A 20,707-nucleotide genomic window follows, 5' to 3' on the forward strand; every position below is an offset into this window, starting at 1 on the left:
CTGCCACTACGGGATCCACTGTGTCAGAAATATCATTCCGGTGCGGCTCTGTGTGTTTGTGTTTCCCTGCGTTCAGTTGCAGGAAGTTTTCTCCTCACACAAGAAGGAGCGGGCGGAGAGCGACAAGGCCCTGAGCGAGCAGAACGAGAAGCTCCAGGAGCAGGCGTCCGACCTCCGCTCCCAGAACGCCAAGGTCTCCACCCAGCTGGAGTTCGCCTCCAAACGGTACGAGATGCTGCAGGACAACGTGGAGGGATACCGGCGGGAGATTGCCTCGCTCAGGGAGAAGGGGCAGAAGATGGCGGCGGCCGGCCAGAAGAGCGAGCAGACCATCCACACCATGACGCAGGACCTGAGGGCCGCCCAGGAGAAGCTCACCATGGCCGAGGTGTGTGTGTGTGTGTGTGTGTGTGTGTGTGTGTGTGTGTGTTTTACGGTTCTCTGAAAGATTAATGCAAAGTAATGGGTGTTGAAATTGCTGTGTGTGTGCGTGTGCATGTTTGTGTGTGCGTGCGTGTGTGTGTGCGTGTGTGTGTCCTCATCTCCCTCAGGGCCGTGCTGAGAACCTCCGTAAGGAGCGAGACATGCTGAAGCTTGTGGAGTCCAGACTGACCCAGGAGAAAGAGGCCGTCCACTCCCAGCAGCGCAGCCAAAGTCTGCTTCTCACCAACCTGCAGGCCATACAGGTACACACGCGCACACACACACACACGCGCGCACACACTGGCACAACTGTCTCTACAAAAATCTCACTCAGTTGTGTTAATAATGTCTTTTTATTCTTGAAGCACATAGAGTCTTGCATGAAATGTGCTCTATCAAATAAACTTGACCTGACCATTATATCCTTGTGTATCATAGGCTACTATCATAACATGGTGTCTAAGAGTGTAACACTGTTTGAGGTTCTGTAAATGCGCCTGGCTGCAGGCGTGGTCGCAGCTATTGCGAATCCGCGCTCGTTCTCCATCAGGTCCTGTTCATGTAACGTGTGTTGGTCTCCAGGCGACCCTGGAGCGCTCAGAAACCGACACCAGGCAGCGGCTGAACGCCCACACTCACACCCACACACACACACTCACTAACTCACTAACGTGTGTTGGTCTCCAGGCGACCCTGGAGCGCTCAGAAACCGACACCAGGCAGCGGCTGAACGGCCAGATAGAAAAGCAGGAGAGGGAGATCTCCCAGCTGCAGAAGAGGCTGGAGAACGAGGTGGAGCAACGCCACAGCGTGAGCAGAAACCTGGACGTAAGAGCTGCCACCATCGCCCCCCCCGTTACAACCCTCCCCACCCCTCTCCCACCCCTCTCCCACCCCTCTCCCACCCCTCTCCCACCCCTCTCCCTGCCCTCTCCCTGCCCTCTCCCTGCCCTCTCCCTGCCCTCTCCCTGCCCTCTCCACGCCCTCTCCCGCCCTCTCCCCGCCCTCTCCCCGCCCTCTCCCGCCCTCTCCCGCCCTCTCCCCGCCCTCTCCCCGCCCTCTCCCGCCCTCTCCCCGCCCTCTCCCGCCCTCTCCCCGCCCTCTCCCGCCCTCTCCCCGCCCTCTCCCCGCCCTCTCCACCCCTCTCCTGCCCTCTCCACCCCCTCTCCACCCCTCTCCACCCCTCTCCCTGCCTTCTCCACCCCTCTCCCCGCCCTCTCTCCACCCCTCTCCCCCCCCTCTCCTGCCCTCTCCACCCCCTCTCCACCCCTCTCCCTGCCTTCTCCACCCCTCTCCACCCCTCTCTGTGATCTGCCTTTCAGTCCCGACTAGGGTTGCAAATTTCAAGGAATTTCATTAATCGATAATAACTGTTGACCTTAAACGATAGTCGATTAATTGATACAGTAAGAACATCCCGCTCTGGACTGCGCTTTGCTCACTTATTTTTTGCGTCGTCTTCCGCTGTCTCGTTGAAATTTTCCGGCATCCCCGTGAACCTTCACTACGTGGCGGGGCGTCCTTATGTGCAGTCAGACATTAAATCATGATTACATTTCACGCAACTCCCGTTGATAACGTTCGTCCCCCCTAAAAAAGTTATGTTCCCAAAACAAGCAATTAATCGAGTCACCAAATCTTACTCGAGTAAATTCTTATCGGCAATTAATCGATAGTGGATTAACTGTTAACATCCCTAGTCCCGACCCCGTGATGTCTCATCCCGCTGTCTCATCCTTATTTCGTCCGTTAACCCGTCCACCTGTCCTCTCCCTCTCGTCCCTCCGTCCGTCTGCTCATCCAGCTGCAGCTGCTGGACACCAAGAGGCAGCTGGAGGCCCAGGCGGCCCTGCACCAGAAGACCAGGGATCTGCTGAGCGCCGCCCAGCTGGAGGTCAGCGCCCTCAGGCTGCAGCAGAGCTCCGGAGACGTCCGACTGGCCCTGGGCTCCCCCTCCACGGGGGCCGGCGGCCCCAGAGGTCAGAGGGCAGACACGCACGCGCGCAACCTGCACGGACACACATTACACAGACGCTGTCATTGCTAGACCCGTGCCCTGAAAGTCATGTGCAGTCCAGCACAACCGGATAGAATAACCAGTGTTGTGAAATACGTTTTAACAACTGGTCAGTTGATTTGTTGCACAGCAATCGAGCAGGACAATATCATTAGGGTTAGGTAGCTAGCAAAGTCAGCTTGCCCAGCTGGTATGGTTATAGGCTCATTCCTATGGGATATCTTAGTAGTTTGTCATTTAGCAATGGGTTGACTAATCACTAGATCAATATTTTCAGTTGGGGATAGGACTACAACACCACCTGTGCTGTGGCACCAGGAATCTGCTCTGACCACTGTTTTTATTCACCACCATAACATGCTATTATGCAAATTAAATTCCCTGAATGTCTACGAGACACAAAAAGGCTTTAAATAAATAAGTTTATATAAAGGTTATTTTTTGGCTGGTAATAAAAAGGTTTGCCGGGTACAATTTTACATCTACCAGACATTTGGTCTGTGAGCTAAAAAGTTAATTTGGACCCTTGCGTAAGCGTGTGCTGCTACCATGCTTTATGGAAAACCTAGTAAAAGGGCTTAATTACACTCCCGAAGGGCTGTGATTTTTCGGCACTAACTGCTAGCGAAGCCACGGCGGTTTCTTTAACCTGTCGCCCCAGGGTTCTCGCGTCTTCTCTCTCACACCCCCTCTGCGCTCACACCCCGCCCCTCCCCTCCAGGGTTCCCGGGGTCCGAGCCGGAAGCGGAGGCGCTGCACGGCCGCCTCAGGCAGGCGGAGACGCGGGCGGAGGAGCTGGCGGAGCGCCTGAGGTCAGCCTCCTCCAGCGTGGAGCAGTACCGCGCCATGGCCCAGAGCCTGGAGGAGTCCCTGGACAGGGAGAAGCAGGTCAGGAGGAACGCAACCCCTTACTGATGCACTACCTTGTTGTTGTTTTTGTTTACAACTAATAAATACTATATTTAACTGTTTTTTATGGAAGGGACATTGTATTGTTGCACAGCCCCTCACAAACACTTCCTCCCTCTCCCTCACTCCCTGTCTAGGTGACAGAGCAGGTGCGCTCCTCCATCGAGGCCCAGATGAAAGAGGCCGAGGAGCGGAACAGGCAGCTGGAGGCCAAACTCCTGGAGGCCGAGAAGGAGAAGCAGGAGGTGCAGGAGGAGAACAGGAGAGCGCTGGCCTCTGTGGAGCAGCAGGTAGGGGGAGCGGAGGGGGAGCAGGAGGAGGTGTTTGACATGACCGGGCGCGTTGTGACTCAGCTGTGTGTTCTGCCCGCGTCCCCTGCTTTGCCCCGTGCCAGATGAGCGAGCTGAGGAGGAGTCTCAGCAGCGTCCAGGCTGACCACCAGGGGGCGCTGCAGAAGGCGGCGCTGGCTGTGGCTCAGGAGCAGCAGGCTATACTAGACAGCCAGGAGCAGGTGAGCGGAGGCCAATCAAATAACTTAATTCATCTCCACGTCAGTATGTGGGCGTACAGCAGGGCGGGGTCCAAGTATATACCAGGTACGGTGTGACGGCTCACCTGTAAGCCCCTCCCCCCCAGGCGCGCCTGGCGTCAGAGGCCCAGGACAAGTACGAGCGGGAGATGATGCTGCACGCCGCCGACATCCAGGCCCTCCAGGCGTCCAAGGCGCAGGCCGAGCAGGCGGCCCAGCTCAGGCACCAGCTGGAGGAGAGGGCGGGCCGGGCCAGTGCCGAGCTGCTGGAGGCGCGCGTCTCCGCCGAGGAGCAGGAGAGGATCCTCAAGGTGGGGGCGTAGAGGAGGATGAAACCGGAACCACGGGTCCGGAAATCAGAAATATATTCCCGAAGCGATTGGATTTATCGACCGTTTGGTCAGTAGGTCTTGTCAGCCGTGGAGGTAGAGAAACACAGGGTTTTTCCTGGCTCACAATGGGTCTTTGGGGGGTGATGCGCACACGATTCTTTGGGGAAACTTTTATTTTATGCCGAGTAGCCTACCAGCATATATAGGCCTTTATTATTCGATCTCGTTCTGACTGAGCACACTTCTCACAATCGCTGGAGATCTCCTGAAGGGGATGCCAAACTGTTTTAAGATACTGATAACCTGTCTATTAATTATCTGGATTACTAGCGGTCCAAACAATGGACAATGCAAGAAAGAGGGATGGGCTGCACTTGAAACAAGCTATCAAACAACATTTGGAGAGGATTTGAATTGCTATTTTTAATCTCCATTTTTAGCATTTTGGCACTGGGGATTTTCCTTTGGCTCTGGCTAAAATCTCTTTGGGAGCCAAAAAATCCTCTATGCAGGAAAGTCACGTGGCAAATGGAGGTCAGTTTCTGATTTGATGAGAAGATCAGTGTAATTTATGGGAACTATTAAAAGCGTTCTTTCTGAGGAGTTAGGCTTATGCAGATTTAGTGTAGATAAGTATAAACTTGAGTTTCTTCATGGCCGTCTCGTCTCTCTTCATGAATGAATGATGAATGAATGAATTAATTTATTGATGGATTAAGACACAACAAGAATCCAAAGGATAACATGAAAAAGTGAGAAACACATTTCCCTCATGGTCCTGAAGCTAAGACACATCAACACGTACATTACATTGACATAAACACATCAATTTAAAAAGAAAACTGAACTTCAGACTAAAACCTGAACATCACACATTAGATTATAACCATTAGAATCCTATGCTATTTCAAGGGGGCTATTCTTCTACTCTATCCATGAGCCACTTCCTGACGTTCCTCTTAAACCTTCCTCATGTTAGGAGGAGATGTCCAAGGTGTCTGACCGCTCGCAGCACCTGGAGAGGCAGAACGCTCTCCTCCACGAGCAGCTCCAGACCATGAGCAGCGACATGGCCGCCACCCTCCAGCGCGTGGCCGACGAGAGCAGCCCAATGAACGTCTCCTTCACGGAGGAGGGCAAGTCCCAGGACCAGGTCATGGAGATACTCCGGTAAACAAGACAACTTACTTCCCCCGTCCCATTTCTGTTTGGAATGGTCCTCATCTTTCTCTAGATTTAACTCGAGGGACGTCCCGGATGTTGGGTACAGTACAAATAGAACAGCGTTTTTCTCCTCCTGTTTCTCCAACCCTTCTCCTGTCCTTCCCGGGGCAGGTTTGTGCGCCGCGAGAAGGAGATAGCGGAGTCTCGTTTCGAGGTGGCCCAGGGGGAGGCCCTGCGCCACCGGCTGAGGGCGGAGCACCTGGACCGGGAGCTCAGGGAGCTGCAGGACAGCCTGACCGCCGAGAGGGAGAGAATGCAGGTCAGCGAGTCAGGCTTAACGCCACCTGTTTTCAGAGTCGAACCGCGGTCAGCGTGTCGGCATGCGTAGAGGACGAGGAGAGGGAACGGGGTGTAGGCGACGAGTAACCTTTGACCTTTACCCCACCCCGAACCAGGTGACGGCCAAGACTCTGGCCCAGCACGATGAGCTGATGAAGAAGACGGAGACCATGAACGTCCTGATGGAGACCAACAAGCTCCTGAGGGAGGAGAAGGAGAGGATGGAGCAGGAGCTGCAGCAGACCCAGGCTAAAGTAGGACTCGTACCGGGGCTCAGCTCCATCTATAGGATCTGGCTCGGCTCGGTTAAAGCTTCAAGCATTTACTTCAAAGCATTCCTTTGAAGAACCTATTGTATTTTAGATATTGATGCTATACTTGCACGTTGCCTTCAGCACTAGATTATGCTCTTAGTCTCTAGTTTTAGAAAGAAGATGCACATGTGAGTTCTGGCAAAGTAGTATATTGGCTTTTCCTACGTTAAATGCAATTATTGTTAGTCGCTTTGGATAAAACCGTCTGCTAAATGACTAATGTAATGTAACCTTGAGCTTCTCAATCACAAGTCTTGTGTTTTGCCACAGTCTACCTGAGAAGCACGCGCTCATTGGTGGGCTCGATCTCTGTGTGCGTCTCAGGTGCGGAAGCTGGAGGCGGACCTCATGCCCATGCGGCAGTGCAGCCATGAGCTGAGCGAGAGGTGCAGCATGCTGCAGGCCGAGAAGAAGCTGCTGGAAGAGGAGATCAAACGCTGGAAGGCCAGGACTCAGGTGAGCAGCGTGGTCTCATGGCACTACGAGAGAGGAGCTCTTCAACACAGGCCGTCACGTGCTCTACAGCAGGGGGTCTGGGCCAGGGGGGCGAGGGGGGCGCCAACAATCCTGGGCAGGGGGGCGCCAACAATCAGGCCCCAGACAATTTGAAGCCTTAATATTAGCTAGACAAATATCTGTCAAAGAATCATGTTATTGACATGTCACACAGCAATTTTAACAAAATACATGGATCATATCTGATGAAGGGTCAAAAAGGGGGGGTTGGGGCGCAAAATCCATCAAGTGTAAGTTAGGGGGGCTCCGGGGAAGAAAGGTTGGGAACCCCTGCTCTACGGCCTGGCCGTTGTCCATGTGGTTCATCTCAACGCGATGACAATTCACACAGCAATAGCAGACGTGTGCCTGTGTCATTTATTGTAGAATTTCTCGTTCAGTATGGGTTAAGAAGCAAAACAGTTCAACAGAGTTACCAGAGTTTATTCATCCAAGGATTGTTACAAACACTCGAATGTGGCTTCTAGTCAAGCAACCTGCAGCAAGGCTGGTCAGTTGAGAGAGCGCCCAATGCAATCTGTGTCTCACACTTTAACCAGAAGATGTGCCCCCTTTCCTGTCCATAAATCTGGACGTAATAAAAGACTTAAAATCTAGACATGGATGTACCCTCCCAGTCCCAGGTATATGTTGTAAAGTTCCTAGGACACAAATCATTGGGCTGCCCTTTCCATACCACCCTGGTTGTAAGGATAACCAGCTTAAGGCACTTGGCCCCCCTTTCCAAAAACACATCCTCCAAACCTCTCTGTGACCCCATCCCCTTGTCTTCTCATTGTAATATCGTACAGAACTAAGTTTAACCCTTACACAGTCCTTTGCATTGGGATGGACAGCTTTCTCCTACTGGTCATGGGATTTCTGGAATATCATGGAATTTTAACGTCTATTTTGAAGTCTAAAATCTAGTCTATTCCAGACATGGGCAGTGAGGGGATCTGATCATTTTTTGGGCCATGTTGAGGAATATCAGGCAATTTTGTTTGTAGCATGTTTACATTTCAGTTGCCGTTCATCAAAATGTCATATTTTCCATGCAGTATTTTTCTTTATTGGGTTATTTTGCGCGTTTCCCATATTGCGTGAGTGGTTATGGTTACTTGATTTTTCAGCGCACATTTATCCCCTTCCCTCTCGACAAACAGTTTCTCCGTTCATTGCAGGTCGTGGAAATTGAGCTCTTCAGTCATTGAAAGTTATGGAATTTGACATTTGACTTAAGAGAGGGAACTCAGTTAAATTGTCCCTTGTGTGACCCCGTAGCACCTGGTGAGCCAGCAGAAGGACACGGATCCAGAGGAGTGCAAGCGTCTGAGCTCTGAGAAGGAGGCCCACCTCAAGCGCATCCAGCAGCTCAGTGAGGAGACGGCCAGGCTCAAGGCTGAGGTGACCAGGTGAGAAGGACCCTTACTGGGGACGGGTGACCAGGTGAGAGGGACCCTTACTGGGGACGGGTGACCAGGTGAGAGGGACCCTTACTGGGGACGGGTGACCAGGTGAGAGGGACCCTTACTGGGGACGGGTGACCAGGTGAGAGGGACCCTTACTGGGGACGGGTGACCAGGTGAGAGGGACCCTTACTGGGGACGGGTGACCAGGTGAGAGGGACCCTTACTGGGGACGGGTGACCAGGTGAGAGGGACCCTTACTAGGGATGGGTGACCAGGTGAGAGGGACCCTTACTGGGGACGGGTGACCAGGTGAGAGGGACCCTTACTGGGGACGGGTGACCAGGTGAGAGGGACCCTTACTGGGGACGGGTGACCAGGTGAGAGGGACCCTTACTGGGGACGGGTGACCAGGTGAGAGGGACACTTACTGGGGACGGGGTAACGTCCAGGGAGACCCTGCCCTTTGGGCTCCGTCTGTTGTCATGGCTACCCTCAACAGTTCATCTGCTGCTGCTCCTCTCTTTTTGTTACTTACCACCTGCCTATCCCCCTTTCCCTCCCTCCTTCCCTTTCTCTCTCTCTCTTTCTTTCCTTCTTTCCTTTCCTACTTTCCTTCCTCCTTTATTTCCTTTCCTCTTTCTTTCCTTCTTTCCTTCTTTCTTTCTTTCCTGCTTTCCTTTCTTTCTTTCTTTCTTTCTTTCTTTCTTTCTTTCTTTCTTTCTTTCTTTCTTTCCTTCTTTCCTTCTTTCTTTCCTTTCTTTCCTTTCTTTCTTTCCTTCTTTCTTTCTTCCCTTATTCCCCCCCCCCCCCCCCGTCTCTAGGAGTGGTGGCTCGGTGTCGTCCCTGCAGAGCCAGGTGCAGGTCCTGCGCGAGGGCCTGGGGAGGACTAGCGCAGAGAGGGACGCCCTGCGGAGGGAGGCGGAGGAGAAGGGCCGGACCATCACCCAGGTCAAGAAGATCGGCCGCCGCTACAAGACCCAGTACGACGAGCTGAAGGTGGAGCACGACAGGGTGCGTCCGCCGAACACCGGTCTCTCCTCTCACAGCTCGCTGACGTGGACGCTGTCCACCTCTCTCTGGAGGAGGTGGAATGACCCAGATAATCTTGTTGACCGGCCGGCTCTGTGTTCCCCAGATGGTGGCGGAGGCAGCGTCTGCTCCGGCCCAGGACCAGGAGGCGCGGCAGGCCTCGCTCCAGGAGCAGCAGGCCCTCAGAGAGTCCCTGAGCCAGGCCGAGACCAAGGCCAGAGACCTGGAGACGCAGCTCGAAAACCTCAACAAGGTCAGAGACATTTGGAGACGGGGGGGGGGGGGGGGGGGGGGGGGTTACCGCGCGTACGTCTCTAAATGTAAGCGCTCGCTGCGTCAGTATGTGTCTGTCCGTCATCGGGTCATGTGGCGGCGTGCCCGACTCGCCCGGCTGACCTCCGTTCCCGTGTTCCCCTTAGGCGGTCGCGGAGCGCGAGGCAGAGGCGCGCGGCGCTCAGGAGCAGACCTCCCGCCTGCAGGGGGAGCTGTCCCGGCTGAGGCAGGAGCTGCAGGAGAAGGCCTCCCAGGAGGAGACGCTGCGCCAGCAGATGACCGAGAAAGAGGACAAGACCAGGAAGGTCGTCCTCAGCGCCAAGCAGAAGATCAACCAGCTCATGGGTACGGAGCACGCCGGAGTCACTCCTGACTTCCGAACCCTCTCGATCGGTCATTCCTAACCTCTGAATCCTGTCGATCGGTCATTCCTAACCTCTGAACCCTGTCGATCGGTCATTCCTAACCTCTGAACCCTGTCGATCGATCACTCCTGACCTCTGAACCCTGTCGATCGGTCATTCCTGACCTCTGAACCCTGTCGATCGGTCATTCCTAACCTATGAACCCTGTCGATCGGTCAGTACTAACCTCTGAACCCTGTCGATCGATCACTCCTGACCTCTGAACCCTGTCGATCGGTCACCCGCAGGCGCCAAGGAGCAGCTGCAGAAGGAGAAGGAGGAGCTGAGGCAGCAGCGGGAGGAGCTGGAGGTGCGGGTGAGCGCGCTGAAGTCTCAGTACGAGGGCCGCCTGGGCCGGCAGGAGAGGGAGCTGCGGGAGCTCCGGGAGCAGCAGGAGAGGCAGGAGCAGAGGGACGAGCCCCCGGAACAGGGCCCCAGCAAGGTGAGGAGGGGCCGGGCGGGGGTGGGCCCGGCAGAGCGTCCCGTGTCCCGGCGTACGGGCGGCGCCGTAGCAGTAGCTCTGCAGTGATCTTGGGGATGTAACGATAACCGGTATAACGATAAACCATGATTCAATTTGATTACATTTATTGTGATCATTTTTATCATTAACCCATAACCATTGCCCCGCTTTTGAAAAACTGACTGTAAATACTGTCCAGCATTAACTGTCCAGCAAAGCTAGCAATAGTCTCAAAGACTTATTATTTTAATGTTAATGCAAAAAAAAAGTGCTAGTGCTGCTGATTTTATTTGTGGTTTTAAATATAAAACTTGGCTGTTGTTTTTTTTAATTATTACAGTGTGTGTATCGGTAGTTGTAGAAAATTTTCAGCACATTTTACAATACCGCGATAATACTGATCATTTTGGTCATAATCGTGATGTGACATTTTCAGTTTCAGTTTCAGTTTTTATTTATATAAAAATATATATTAATATAAATATAAATATTTATATTAATATATAATATACATATTTTCATACCGTCACATCTCTAGGCGATCTCAAGCCCACCTCTCTCTCCCACCTCCAGGCTCAGGAGCAACAGAGGACCACGGAGCAGAGACAGATCAGCCTGAAGACCACTCCGCCCGCAGAGAGGGGCAGGTATGCCGCGCGTCCCGAGCTAGGGATGGAACCATAACCGCTTTTGTGATAAACCACGATTAAATGTGATTACATTTATTGCGATAAAATTATTACTAAAACCGTTTGATTACCATGCTTTGAAAAACTCACTGTAAATACTGTCCAGCATCAACCAAAACTAGTCTCCCAGACGCATTATTAGTGCAGTGCTGGTAATTGTATTTGTGGTTTTCAATGTAAAACTTGGTGAAACGATTTATCAGTAGTTTTTGAACATTTTCAGCACATTTTAACAGTAACACGATAATACTGATAACCGTGATAATTTTGATCGCTATAATCGTGATGTGAAATTTTAATACTGTTACATCTCTATCTCCACGCCACTGCCGAACGCTAAGGGTGTGTGTCCACCGGGGAGCTGTATTTTAGAGCTGGCGCTGTTTTCTCTTTGTTTACAATGGGTAATGAGCTCTAGGGCGCTATAGAGACGAGAGCTGTGTTCCAAGCGCTTTTTAGCGCCATGAGCTCTAGGCTTTTTTTGCAGTTGAAAAAAGTTACTTTTTGGGCTAGAGCGCAGGCTGTAAACGGCTGTTCTGACAATGACAACGGTCAGTTTTTGGCAAAAGACAAAAACTGTCAAAAGACAGCGAACGTTAGCACTAGCTAACATTAGCTAGCTATCTTAACTTCGCTAGTTAATCTGCAGTCTGCAAAAACACGACACTCGTTGCTAACGTAGCTGTAAAACATCGGTAGCCTAGCCAGCTCTAAACTCCAGCTCTAGTGCGCTCTACACTGCTTTAAGCTTGGCGCTGTTCAGCTACATACAGCTCGTTGGTGGACACACAGCCTAAACGCTGACTTCTCATTTCCCGTTCCCGTTCCCCCAGCGCCAGCACCTCGGAGCCGCCCACCGCCAACATCAAGCCCACGCCCCTGGTGGCCACATCCAGCAAGCAGCCCGCCGCGCCCGGGAACAAGCCCACCCCGCGCGCCAGCATCCGCCCCATGATCACCCCGGCCACGGTGCCCACCCCCACGCCCACTGCCACCGTCATGCCCACCACACAGGTGGAGACCCAGGAAGGTGAGGAGGGCCGAGCTGCCCTGACAGTCGGGAATTTCATATTTGTAATTTAATCTTCAAAAAAAGAAGAGTTTTGCCGCACACAACGGATGAAAATAAGGTAGATTTTATTGAAATCGTTTGACAATTGGACCCGATGAAGCCGTAAGGCGAAACGCGTCGTTCAATTTCAATAAAATTCTTGTATTTTTGAAGTTTGCATTACTTTCCTGACATTGCCAGCACCAACAGGAGAAGATCTGATCTGAGCTGTGCAGGGCAATCTACTTTTGAACATTTGATTTTTAATTTTATATCAGGAGGAATTGTAGCAGAGTCAGCGGCGTGGGAATGTGACTGCTGTGTTTAATCGCCATACTACGTGTCAGTTAATCTTATCCGTCGCGAGTAAAGGCCATACGTGTTCTAACCCGCGCCTATCCTCACGTGACCTCTGACCCCTCCCAGCCATGCAGCCGTCCGAGGGCCCCCTGGAGCACGTGACCGTGTACGGCAGCGCCAGCGGCTCGGTGCGCTCGACCAGCCCCAACGTCCAGACCACGCTGGCCGGCCCCATGCTGGCGGTCCAGCAGACCCAGACGCAGACCCAGACCACCGCCTTCGTCCAGCCAACGCAGCAGCAGAGCCTGCCCCACGCCGAGCCGGCCAATCAGGAGCCGGCACCTGTGGTGATGGAGGCGGCGCCCAGCTCACAGATGGAGAGGCCCTCCACCTCCTCGGCCGTGTTCGGCACCGGTAAGAGAAACCGAGCGGGTACTACACGCCTCCTCCAATCGGACGCTGTGAAATTAATTGATTGAAATCCCCCCACGGTATTCCCCCGGCCCTCCCGAGATCGGCCGACGTTCCATCTTTGTCGTAACGGCGGGATTTCTGACCTCTGGCCCGTGTCCACTCCAGTCTCGGCCACCCCGGGGACGTCCTCCATGTCCAAGCGGCCGCGCGAGGACGAGCCGGACGGCTCGACGGTGATGGACACGGAGACCCCCCAGGAGGACCCCACCGAGCCCCCCATCCCCAAGAAGCTGCGCATCATCCAGAGGGTGGGGCCAGAGGTGAGCGCCCGGCACCGCAGTCAATCAATCAAATTTAGAGGGGGGGAGCCGAACCCGTTTCCTCTGCCCCGTCTCTGGACAGTCGAGGGGGGGTGGGTGGGGGGGGTAAGGAGGTGGTGCTCTGTTGGTTTAACGTGTTATGGTTGTGGCGTTCCCAGGAGGAGGTGCTGGGTGGGGGGGGGGTAGGGAGGTGGTGCTCTGTTGGTTTAACCGTGTTGTGGTTGTGGCATTCCCAGGAGGAGGTGCTGGGTGGGGGGTAGGGAGGTGGTGCTCTGGTGGTTTAACCGTGTTATGGTTGTGGCGTTCCCAGGAGGAGGTGCTGGGTGGGGGGGGGGTAAGGAGGTGGTGCTCTGTTGGTTTAACCGTGTTATGGTTGTGGCGTTCCCAGGAGGAGGTGCTGGGTGGGGGGGGGGTAGGGAGGTGGTGCTCTGTTGGTTTAACTGTGTTGTGGTTGTGGCGTTCCCAGGAGGAGGTGCTGGGTGGGGGGGGGGGGGGGGGGGGGGTAGGGAGGTGGTGCTCTGTTGGTTTAACTGTGTTGTGGTTGTGGCGTTCCCAGGAGGAGGTGCTGGTGGAGGACAGCGCAGAGGCGGAGGCCGTGGCTCCAGCCGAGAGCCAGGAGACCCTGGAGCTCCAGCCCTGGACCAGCCAGGTGAGACCGCCACTCTTTTCTACACTGTGTGTGTGTGTGTGTGTGTGTGTGTGTGTGTGTGTGTGTGTGTGTGTGTGTGTGTGTGTGTGTGTGTGCGCGTGCGCGTGCGCGTGTTCATGCATCTTCTGCACACACACGGGTAGATAATGTGCTTGTATACTGATGAGACAGTGTGTGTGTGTCCTGGTCCTCAGCCAGAGGACTACCCCGTGCTGGAGGAGGTGGATCTGGGGTCGTCTCGCTCCGTCGCTGCGGAGCTGCTCCTCTCCCAACCCGCTGAGGTCACGCTGGCGGACGACGCCCCCAACCAACCCCAGCAGGACGTCATCGTCATAGTGACCGACTCCGAGAGTGAGGACGAGCAGGACGAGGAAGAGGAGGAGGAGGAAGAGGAAGAGGTTGGGGGGCGTTAGAAGTGGGCAGGGCTAACGCTGTATAGAAATATCCTTTCTATAAATATATATTATATTTTACCCGTCTTTCTCCATATAGGACTACGATGAAGAGGAGGAGGAGGAGGAAGAGGAGGAGGAGGAGGATGATGAGGACGAGGATGAAGACGACGGAGGGATGGGTGATGAAGGGGAGGAGAGTAACGAAGGGAGCGGAGATGACGAGGCGTATGAAGGGGACGATACAGAGGTAAGACACACGCGCACACACGCACGCACACACACACACAGAGACACCCTCCAACAGACACCTTTTTAGACCGGACCTCTACATACACACTCACATACTGTAGGTATCCCTTCCAGTAATCTGTTAATCCCGCCCACTCAATGACCAACCAATGACGCGCTTCCTTCCTCCGGATCCCACCCATGTGCTCATTCCTTCCTGGCTCCAGTAACCAGAGCAGCATGTCTGTCTGCCTGCGTGTTTACTGTTGGCTGGTGTGTGTCTGTGTGTGTGTGTCTGTGTGTCTGTGCTGTAATTGGATGAATCAGTGTCTAGGCCTGATGTGTTACTGCATGTCTGCTGCTGTCATGTGGAGCGGTGTTGAGGCTGGGTGGAGCGGCACAGCTGTGGGGTACTTCTCCGAGGGTGGGGGGGTGGTGTTCTGGGGGGTGGGGGTGTTCTGGGGGGGGGGGTGTTCTGGGTGGGGCGGTGGTGTCCTGGGTGGGGGAGTGTTCTGGGAGGGTGTTCTGGCCAGAGACGAGGGCGGGCGGGTGGACCGTGTGGTCAGGGTGTGGGGGCCCTCCCCTCGGCCGACGGTTGTCCACCTGCGCAGATTTACTAGAGGTCAGAGGTCATGGCGGGGGCACGCCTGGCTGGAGGAAATGAGTCACAATCGTCGGCACGACACCGCCTGCCAGCGCGGGACCTGTCTAACTCCCTCATCTCTCTCCCTCCTCTCTTCCCCTCATCACTCCATTTCTCTCTCCCTCTCTCTTCCCCTCATCACTCCATTTCTCTCTCTCCCTCTCTCTCTCTCCCTCTCTTCCCCTCATCTCTCCATTTCTCTCTCTCCCTCTCTCTCTCTCCCTCTTCCCCTCATCTCTCCATTTCTCTCTCTTGCCCTCTCTCTTCCCCTCATCTCTCCATTTCTCTCTCTTGCCCTCTCCCCCTCATCTCCATTTCTCTCTTGCCCTCTCTCTTCCCCTCTTCTCTCCATTTCTCTCTTGCCCTCTCTCTTCCCCTCACCTCTCCATTTCCCTCCCTCTCTCGCCCTCTCTCAGGGTGCTGATGTCACAGACCCGGGCACAGAGACGGAGGAGAGTTTGGGCGTGTCCGACTCCACGCTGCGGCCGGCCGACTCCCAGACTCCCAGCTGTAAGAGAGGGAAACCGCTCACTAACCCACGCCTGCTTGACCCGCAGCACGACTAGAGAGAGAGAGAGAGAGAGAGAGAGACAGAGAGAGAGAGAGAGAGAGAGAGAGACAGAGAGAGAGAGACAGAGACAGAGAGAGACAGAGAGAGAGAGACAGAGAGAGAGAGAGAGAGAGAGAGAGAGAGACAGACAGAGAGAGACGGAGAGAGAGATGGAGAGAGAGACGGAGAGAGAGAGAGACGGAGAGAGAGAGAGAATGTATTTCGCTGTCCGTCTAGTGTGAGGGAGACAAATGTGTGAATGAGACATTGTTCTAATCCAGGCAGAATGCTGTGACTATATCCATGTATTTTTGTGGTGGTTATTTGACGGCAATATGTTTTAAAGGCGATACCCAAAGCTACGTGTCTGAGAATTATTATTTTTTATTAATTTTATACAACATACCCAAATGGTAATAACAGACATTGTAGACCCTCAACACACTTTTATGCACACCCATACTCTCACTCACTCACTCACTCACTCATAGCACAACGTAACACACAGTGACATTTGAGAATGGTCTGGGGAGTTATTTCTGGAGGAGGGAGGAAGGGGATTACTGGTGGAGCTCTTGGAATACATTTCTTTTTTATTTAACCTTTAACCAGGAAGTCCCATTGAGATTAAGAATCTCTTTTCCAATGGAGACCTGGTCAAAATAGGCAGCAGAGAAATTAAAAATACAGTTACAGGCAGAAAACACAAATGGAAACTAATTTAAAAGAAACTACAAAAACAATCACAGGGAACTTGCATACATATGCAAGTCAGTTTTGCAACCAGGTGAATTAAAAACATTGAACATTTAGGGAATCCGCCTTCTAATTCTTTAATTTTGGATTTAAACACATTTAGCGAGATTGTATTCATTCTGTGATCCATTGAAAAAGGCTTGAACCACCCCAACCCATTTCCAAATTGCTGTCACTTGCTGTGGCTGAACGCTTTTCCACTTTCAGAACATACAGTATGTAAATAGTCCACTGATGCGCATCTATAAGATGTATCGTTTTCCCAACCAGTCTCTCTGTCCCTTATCTCAGTCGAGGGCACCTCCATGGAGGCCGTCTCCTCCGATCAGATCAGGGAGCAGCCGGTCGCCAGGGAGCAGCCGGTTGCCAGCGCTGTTTCCCGGATGCCTCAGTCGCCACGGCGACCATCCCACCCACTGCCTCAGCGCCCGCCCGTCCACCCCGCCCCCACCCAGGACTTGGGAACCCCCGCTCAGTTCCAGGTGGGCGCTAACCTCTCAAACACGCGTGTAAGACGATGCTTTTGTGTTAATCGACTGTCGATTAATTGCCGATAAGAATTTACTCGAGTAAGATTTGGTGACTCGATTAATTGCTTGTTAATGGAATGGAACTTTTTTTTTTTGAACGAACGTTGTCAACTGGAGTTGCGTGAAATGTAATCATGATTTAGGTTCTGACTGCACATAAGGGCGCCACGCCATGTAGTGAAGGCTAATTAGGATGCCGGGAAATTGCAACGACAAGGGAAAAAGACACAAATGAAGCTAGCAAAGCGCAGTCCAGACTTTTATCAATTAATCGACTATCGTTTGTTAAGGTTAATAGTAATTAAATTCCTTGATTTGCGACCCTTGTTTGTGTCGCGCTAACCCGAAGTCTCCATATTCCCACAGCGTCTTCCCATCCGGCGTCCGTCAGCGGGGCGGAGCCTGCAGCTCGCCTCGGGATTGGCCAGCAGCGCTGTGAGTCCGAGCCTGGTTCTGGCCGCCGTGCGTCCCACTGTCTGTTCAGTTCTCTGTGTGTGACGTCCCCTCCTGTCTCTGCAGCAGAACTTCTTTGATGACGATGACCGGATGGTTCCCAGCACGCCCACCCAGGTGGTTCCACACCGCTCCGACGCCTTCGCAGAGGCCGCCCAGTATGTCACCCTTTCCCCCCCCGACCACACTCGCACACTCAAATCAAACTTTATTTGTATAGCGCATTTCATACACAGAGGCAACACAATGCGCTTTACAGAGAGCAATGGGGGGGGGGGGGGGGGGGCATAGGTTCCACCCCTACATATTCCATAGGGAAGCAAAAAAAACTGTTTCACCCCGGGGGCCAGAAAAGTGAGCTGTAAAAATGATTCCCTGACCTCTCAACAAGACGATCGAGCAAGCTCCCAGTCTGTTGGCTAAGAACATATACAGAGCAGTAAACATGAGCTAGATACTTAAAGGAGACATGACTAACAGGAGAGTGTACAAATAGTTAGACACACATAAACACACAAACAAATTCATTTTAACCCCTTCACCTTCTCTCTGGTTCAGGTTTGGCTCCCCGGAGGACACGCCCCAGACCAGCTCCTCCTCCCACTCTGATCTGGGACAGCTGGCCTCGCAAGGAGGTACGCCGAGAGACCTGCTCCCTAGTCCTGGTCCCCACTCCTCCCTAGTCCTGGTCCTGGTCCCCACTCCCCCCTAGTCCTGGTCCTGGTCCCCACTCCTCCCTAGTCCTGGTCCTGGTCCCCACTCCCCCCTAGTCCTGGTCCTGGTCCCCACTCCCCCCTAGTCCTGGTCCTGGTCCCCACTCCTCCCTAGTCCTGGTCCCCACTCCCCCCCTAGTCCTGGTCCCCACTCCCCCCCTAGTCCTGGTCCCCACTCCTCCCTAGTCCTGGTCCTGGTCCCCACTCCTCCCTAGTCCTGGTCCTGGTCCCCACTCCCCCCTAGTCCTGGTCCTGGTCCCCACTCCTCCCTAGTCCTGGTCCCCACTCCCCCCCTAGTCCTGGTCCCCACTCCCCCCCTAGTCCTGGTCCCCACTCCTCCCTAGTCCTGGTCCTGGTCCCCACTCCCCCCCTAGTCCTGGTCCCCACTCCCCCCTAGTCCTGGTCCCCACTCCCCCCCTAGTCCTGGTCCTGGTCCCCACTCCTCCCTAGTCCTGGTCCCCACTCCCCCCTAGTCCTGGTCCCCACTCCCCCCCTAGTCCTGGTCCCCACTCCCCCCTAGTCCTGGTCCCCACTCCCCCCTAGTCCTGGTCCCCACTCCCCCCTAGTCCTGGTCCCCACTCCCCCCCTAGTCCTAGTCCTGGTCCCCACTCCCTAGTCCTGGTCCTGGTCCCCACTCCCCCCTAGTCCTGGTCCCCACTCCTCCCTAGTCCTGGTCCTGGTCCCCACTCCTCCCTAGTCCTGGTCCTGGTCCCCACTCCCCCCTAGTCCTGGTCCCCACTCCCCCCCTAGTCCTGGTCCTGGTCCCCACTCCCCCCTAGTCCTGGTCCTGGTCCCCACTCCCCCCTAGTCCTGGTCCCCACTCCCCCACACCCAGACATGCGCCACTCGCTGTCCTGTTCCTAGTCTCATCAGTGTGTGCTCCTCTCCTTCTTGTATCACTGTGTGTGCGTGCGTGTGCCACAGGTCTGGGGATGTTTGAGAGTCCTCTCTTCCTGGCCGCACATGAGGAGGAGACAGGAGGACGGACGGTTTCCACCACGCCCATGCAGATGACCGCCCCAGGTAAACACGCTCTCGCTCTCTCTCTCTCTCTCTCTCTCTCTCTCTCTCTCTCTCTCTCTCTCTCTCTCTCTCTCTCTCTCTCTCTCTCTCTCTCTCTCTCACTCACTCACTCACTCACTCACTCACTCACTCACTCACTCACTCACTCACTCACTCACTCACTCACTCACTCACTCACTCACTCACTCACTCACTCACTCACTCACTCACTCACTCACTCACTCACTCACACTCTCTCTCACTCACACACTCTCTCACTCACTCACTCTCTCACACTCACTCACACTCTATCTCTGTCTCACTCTCTCTCTCACTGTCTCTCTGTCTCACTCTCTCTCACACTGTTTCTCACTCTCTCTCACTCACACTCTCACACACTCTCTCTCCCTCCCTCTCTCTCTCTCTCTCTCTCTGTGTCTGTCACTCTCGCTGTTTCTCTCTCTCTCTCACACATACACTCACTCACTCACTCACACTCTCTCTCTCTCTCTCTCTCTCTCTCTTTCTCTCTGTTTTGGATCAAACTGTGACTGAGTGTAGTATTCATCATGGCGTTGTCTCTCCCCCAGTAACGGTCTTCTCTGAGGTGCTCCCCTCTGACGCTGCGGAGCACGCCTCCCAGTCCGTCCCTATGGTGAGCACCTCCACCTCGGGCCTGGGGGCGCCGGGAGGACCCGGCCTCGGGGACGAGAGGGACGACGTCTTCATGGAGGCGGAGGGAGACAGGTGAGATCCGCCCACGCGACACCTGCTCAGCTCGCGTTTATTTTTTACGATGCTGCTTTAAAATGACATCCTGCACAGGATGGGTATTGACATCCTGCACAGGATGGGTATTGAGTGTGTGTGTGTGTGTGTGTGCGCGCGCGCGTTTCCGTCAGGCTCGGCGCAGAGGCGTCTCTGGAGCCCGGGTCCCAGGGGGAGATGGAGGAGCCGGTCCAGCCGTCAGACGAGGCCCCCAGTCAGGAGCCCTCGTCCAGCTCCGCAGGTGCTAACTACTGCCCCCCCACTCACCCTCTGTTAGGAGAACTACTGCCTCCACACTCTCACCCTCTGTTAGGAGAACTACTGCCTCCACACTCTCACCCTCTGTTAGGAGAACTACTGCTCACCCTCTGTTAGGAGAACTACTGCCTCCACACTCTCACCCTCTGTTAGGAGAACTACTGCCTCCACACTCTCACCCTCTGTTAGGAGAACTACTGCCTCCACACTCTCACCCTCTGTTAGGAGAACTACTGCCTCCACACTCTCACCCTCTGTTAGGAGAACTACTGCCTCCACACTCTCACCCTCTGTTAGGAGAACTACTGCCCCCCCACTCGCCCTCTGTTAGGAGAACTACTGCCCCCCCCACACCCCCTCTGTTAGGAGAACTACTGCCCCCCCACTCGCCCTCTGTTAGGAGAACTACTGCCCCCCCCCACTCCCCCTCTGTTAGGATATGTCCTACTCCTTTCTACTCTTACTAATAGCAGATGTCCTTGTAGTAATACTGAAAAATTTATACATGAAAATTCATGATGTGTTTTTGTGTTGGAACAGGACTGGTGCAGTATACTAACATCTCCCTTTTCCCCTCCCCTCTGATAATAATAATACATTTTATTTGTAACACACTTTTCATTTAAAAATGTAAAAGGTTTAAAAGCATAGCATAACAAAACACAACTGAACAAAAAGGACACAATTTTAACAGGCAAAGGCCTTTTTAAAAAGGTAGATTTTTAGGCCTCTCACCTCTCCACTCTGCCTTGCTCAGACACCAGCAGCGGTCAGCAGCAACTCTCCAGATCAGCGCCCAGACAGCTGCAGCGCTGGTCAGAGAACCGGGGTCGCATGAAGAGAGGTGGGACACACACACCCCTGCACACGCGCACACACATACCC

The 20,707-nt window shown here is 53.9% G+C and overlaps 1 protein-coding gene across 1 annotated transcript in view; it reads left to right on the plus strand.

The window, feature by feature from the left end:
• Positions 1-20,707, plus strand: part of tprb (translocated promoter region b, nuclear basket protein) — a gene marked incomplete at its 5' end in the record, with an annotated part of 33,726 nt that overhangs the window by 11,489 nt on the left and 1,530 nt on the right. The window contains 33 exons of the mRNA XM_084435806.1: positions 77-388; positions 552-686; positions 1,111-1,251; positions 2,228-2,402; positions 3,162-3,328; positions 3,487-3,639; positions 3,744-3,860; positions 3,986-4,189; positions 5,190-5,380; positions 5,546-5,693; positions 5,830-5,967; positions 6,352-6,483; positions 7,807-7,937; positions 8,756-8,945; positions 9,070-9,216; positions 9,383-9,581; positions 9,889-10,082; positions 10,677-10,750; positions 11,626-11,822; positions 12,270-12,557; positions 12,723-12,877; positions 13,434-13,526; positions 13,721-13,924; positions 14,019-14,168; positions 15,209-15,302; positions 16,390-16,580; positions 16,995-17,063; positions 17,148-17,239; positions 17,640-17,716; positions 18,719-18,817; positions 19,387-19,543; positions 19,699-19,805; positions 20,580-20,666. Coding sequence (XP_084291932.1) covers positions 77-388; positions 552-686; positions 1,111-1,251; positions 2,228-2,402; positions 3,162-3,328; positions 3,487-3,639; positions 3,744-3,860; positions 3,986-4,189; positions 5,190-5,380; positions 5,546-5,693; positions 5,830-5,967; positions 6,352-6,483; positions 7,807-7,937; positions 8,756-8,945; positions 9,070-9,216; positions 9,383-9,581; positions 9,889-10,082; positions 10,677-10,750; positions 11,626-11,822; positions 12,270-12,557; positions 12,723-12,877; positions 13,434-13,526; positions 13,721-13,924; positions 14,019-14,168; positions 15,209-15,302; positions 16,390-16,580; positions 16,995-17,063; positions 17,148-17,239; positions 17,640-17,716; positions 18,719-18,817; positions 19,387-19,543; positions 19,699-19,805; positions 20,580-20,666 — 5,008 coding nt within the window. The remainder of the gene's footprint in view (positions 1-76; positions 389-551; positions 687-1,110; positions 1,252-2,227; positions 2,403-3,161; positions 3,329-3,486; positions 3,640-3,743; positions 3,861-3,985; positions 4,190-5,189; positions 5,381-5,545; positions 5,694-5,829; positions 5,968-6,351; positions 6,484-7,806; positions 7,938-8,755; positions 8,946-9,069; positions 9,217-9,382; positions 9,582-9,888; positions 10,083-10,676; positions 10,751-11,625; positions 11,823-12,269; positions 12,558-12,722; positions 12,878-13,433; positions 13,527-13,720; positions 13,925-14,018; positions 14,169-15,208; positions 15,303-16,389; positions 16,581-16,994; positions 17,064-17,147; positions 17,240-17,639; positions 17,717-18,718; positions 18,818-19,386; positions 19,544-19,698; positions 19,806-20,579; positions 20,667-20,707) is intronic.

Source organism: Borostomias antarcticus (genome assembly GCF_949987555.1).
Source record: "Borostomias antarcticus genome assembly, chromosome: 3".
Lineage (NCBI taxonomy): Eukaryota > Metazoa > Chordata > Actinopteri > Stomiiformes > Stomiidae > Borostomias > Borostomias antarcticus.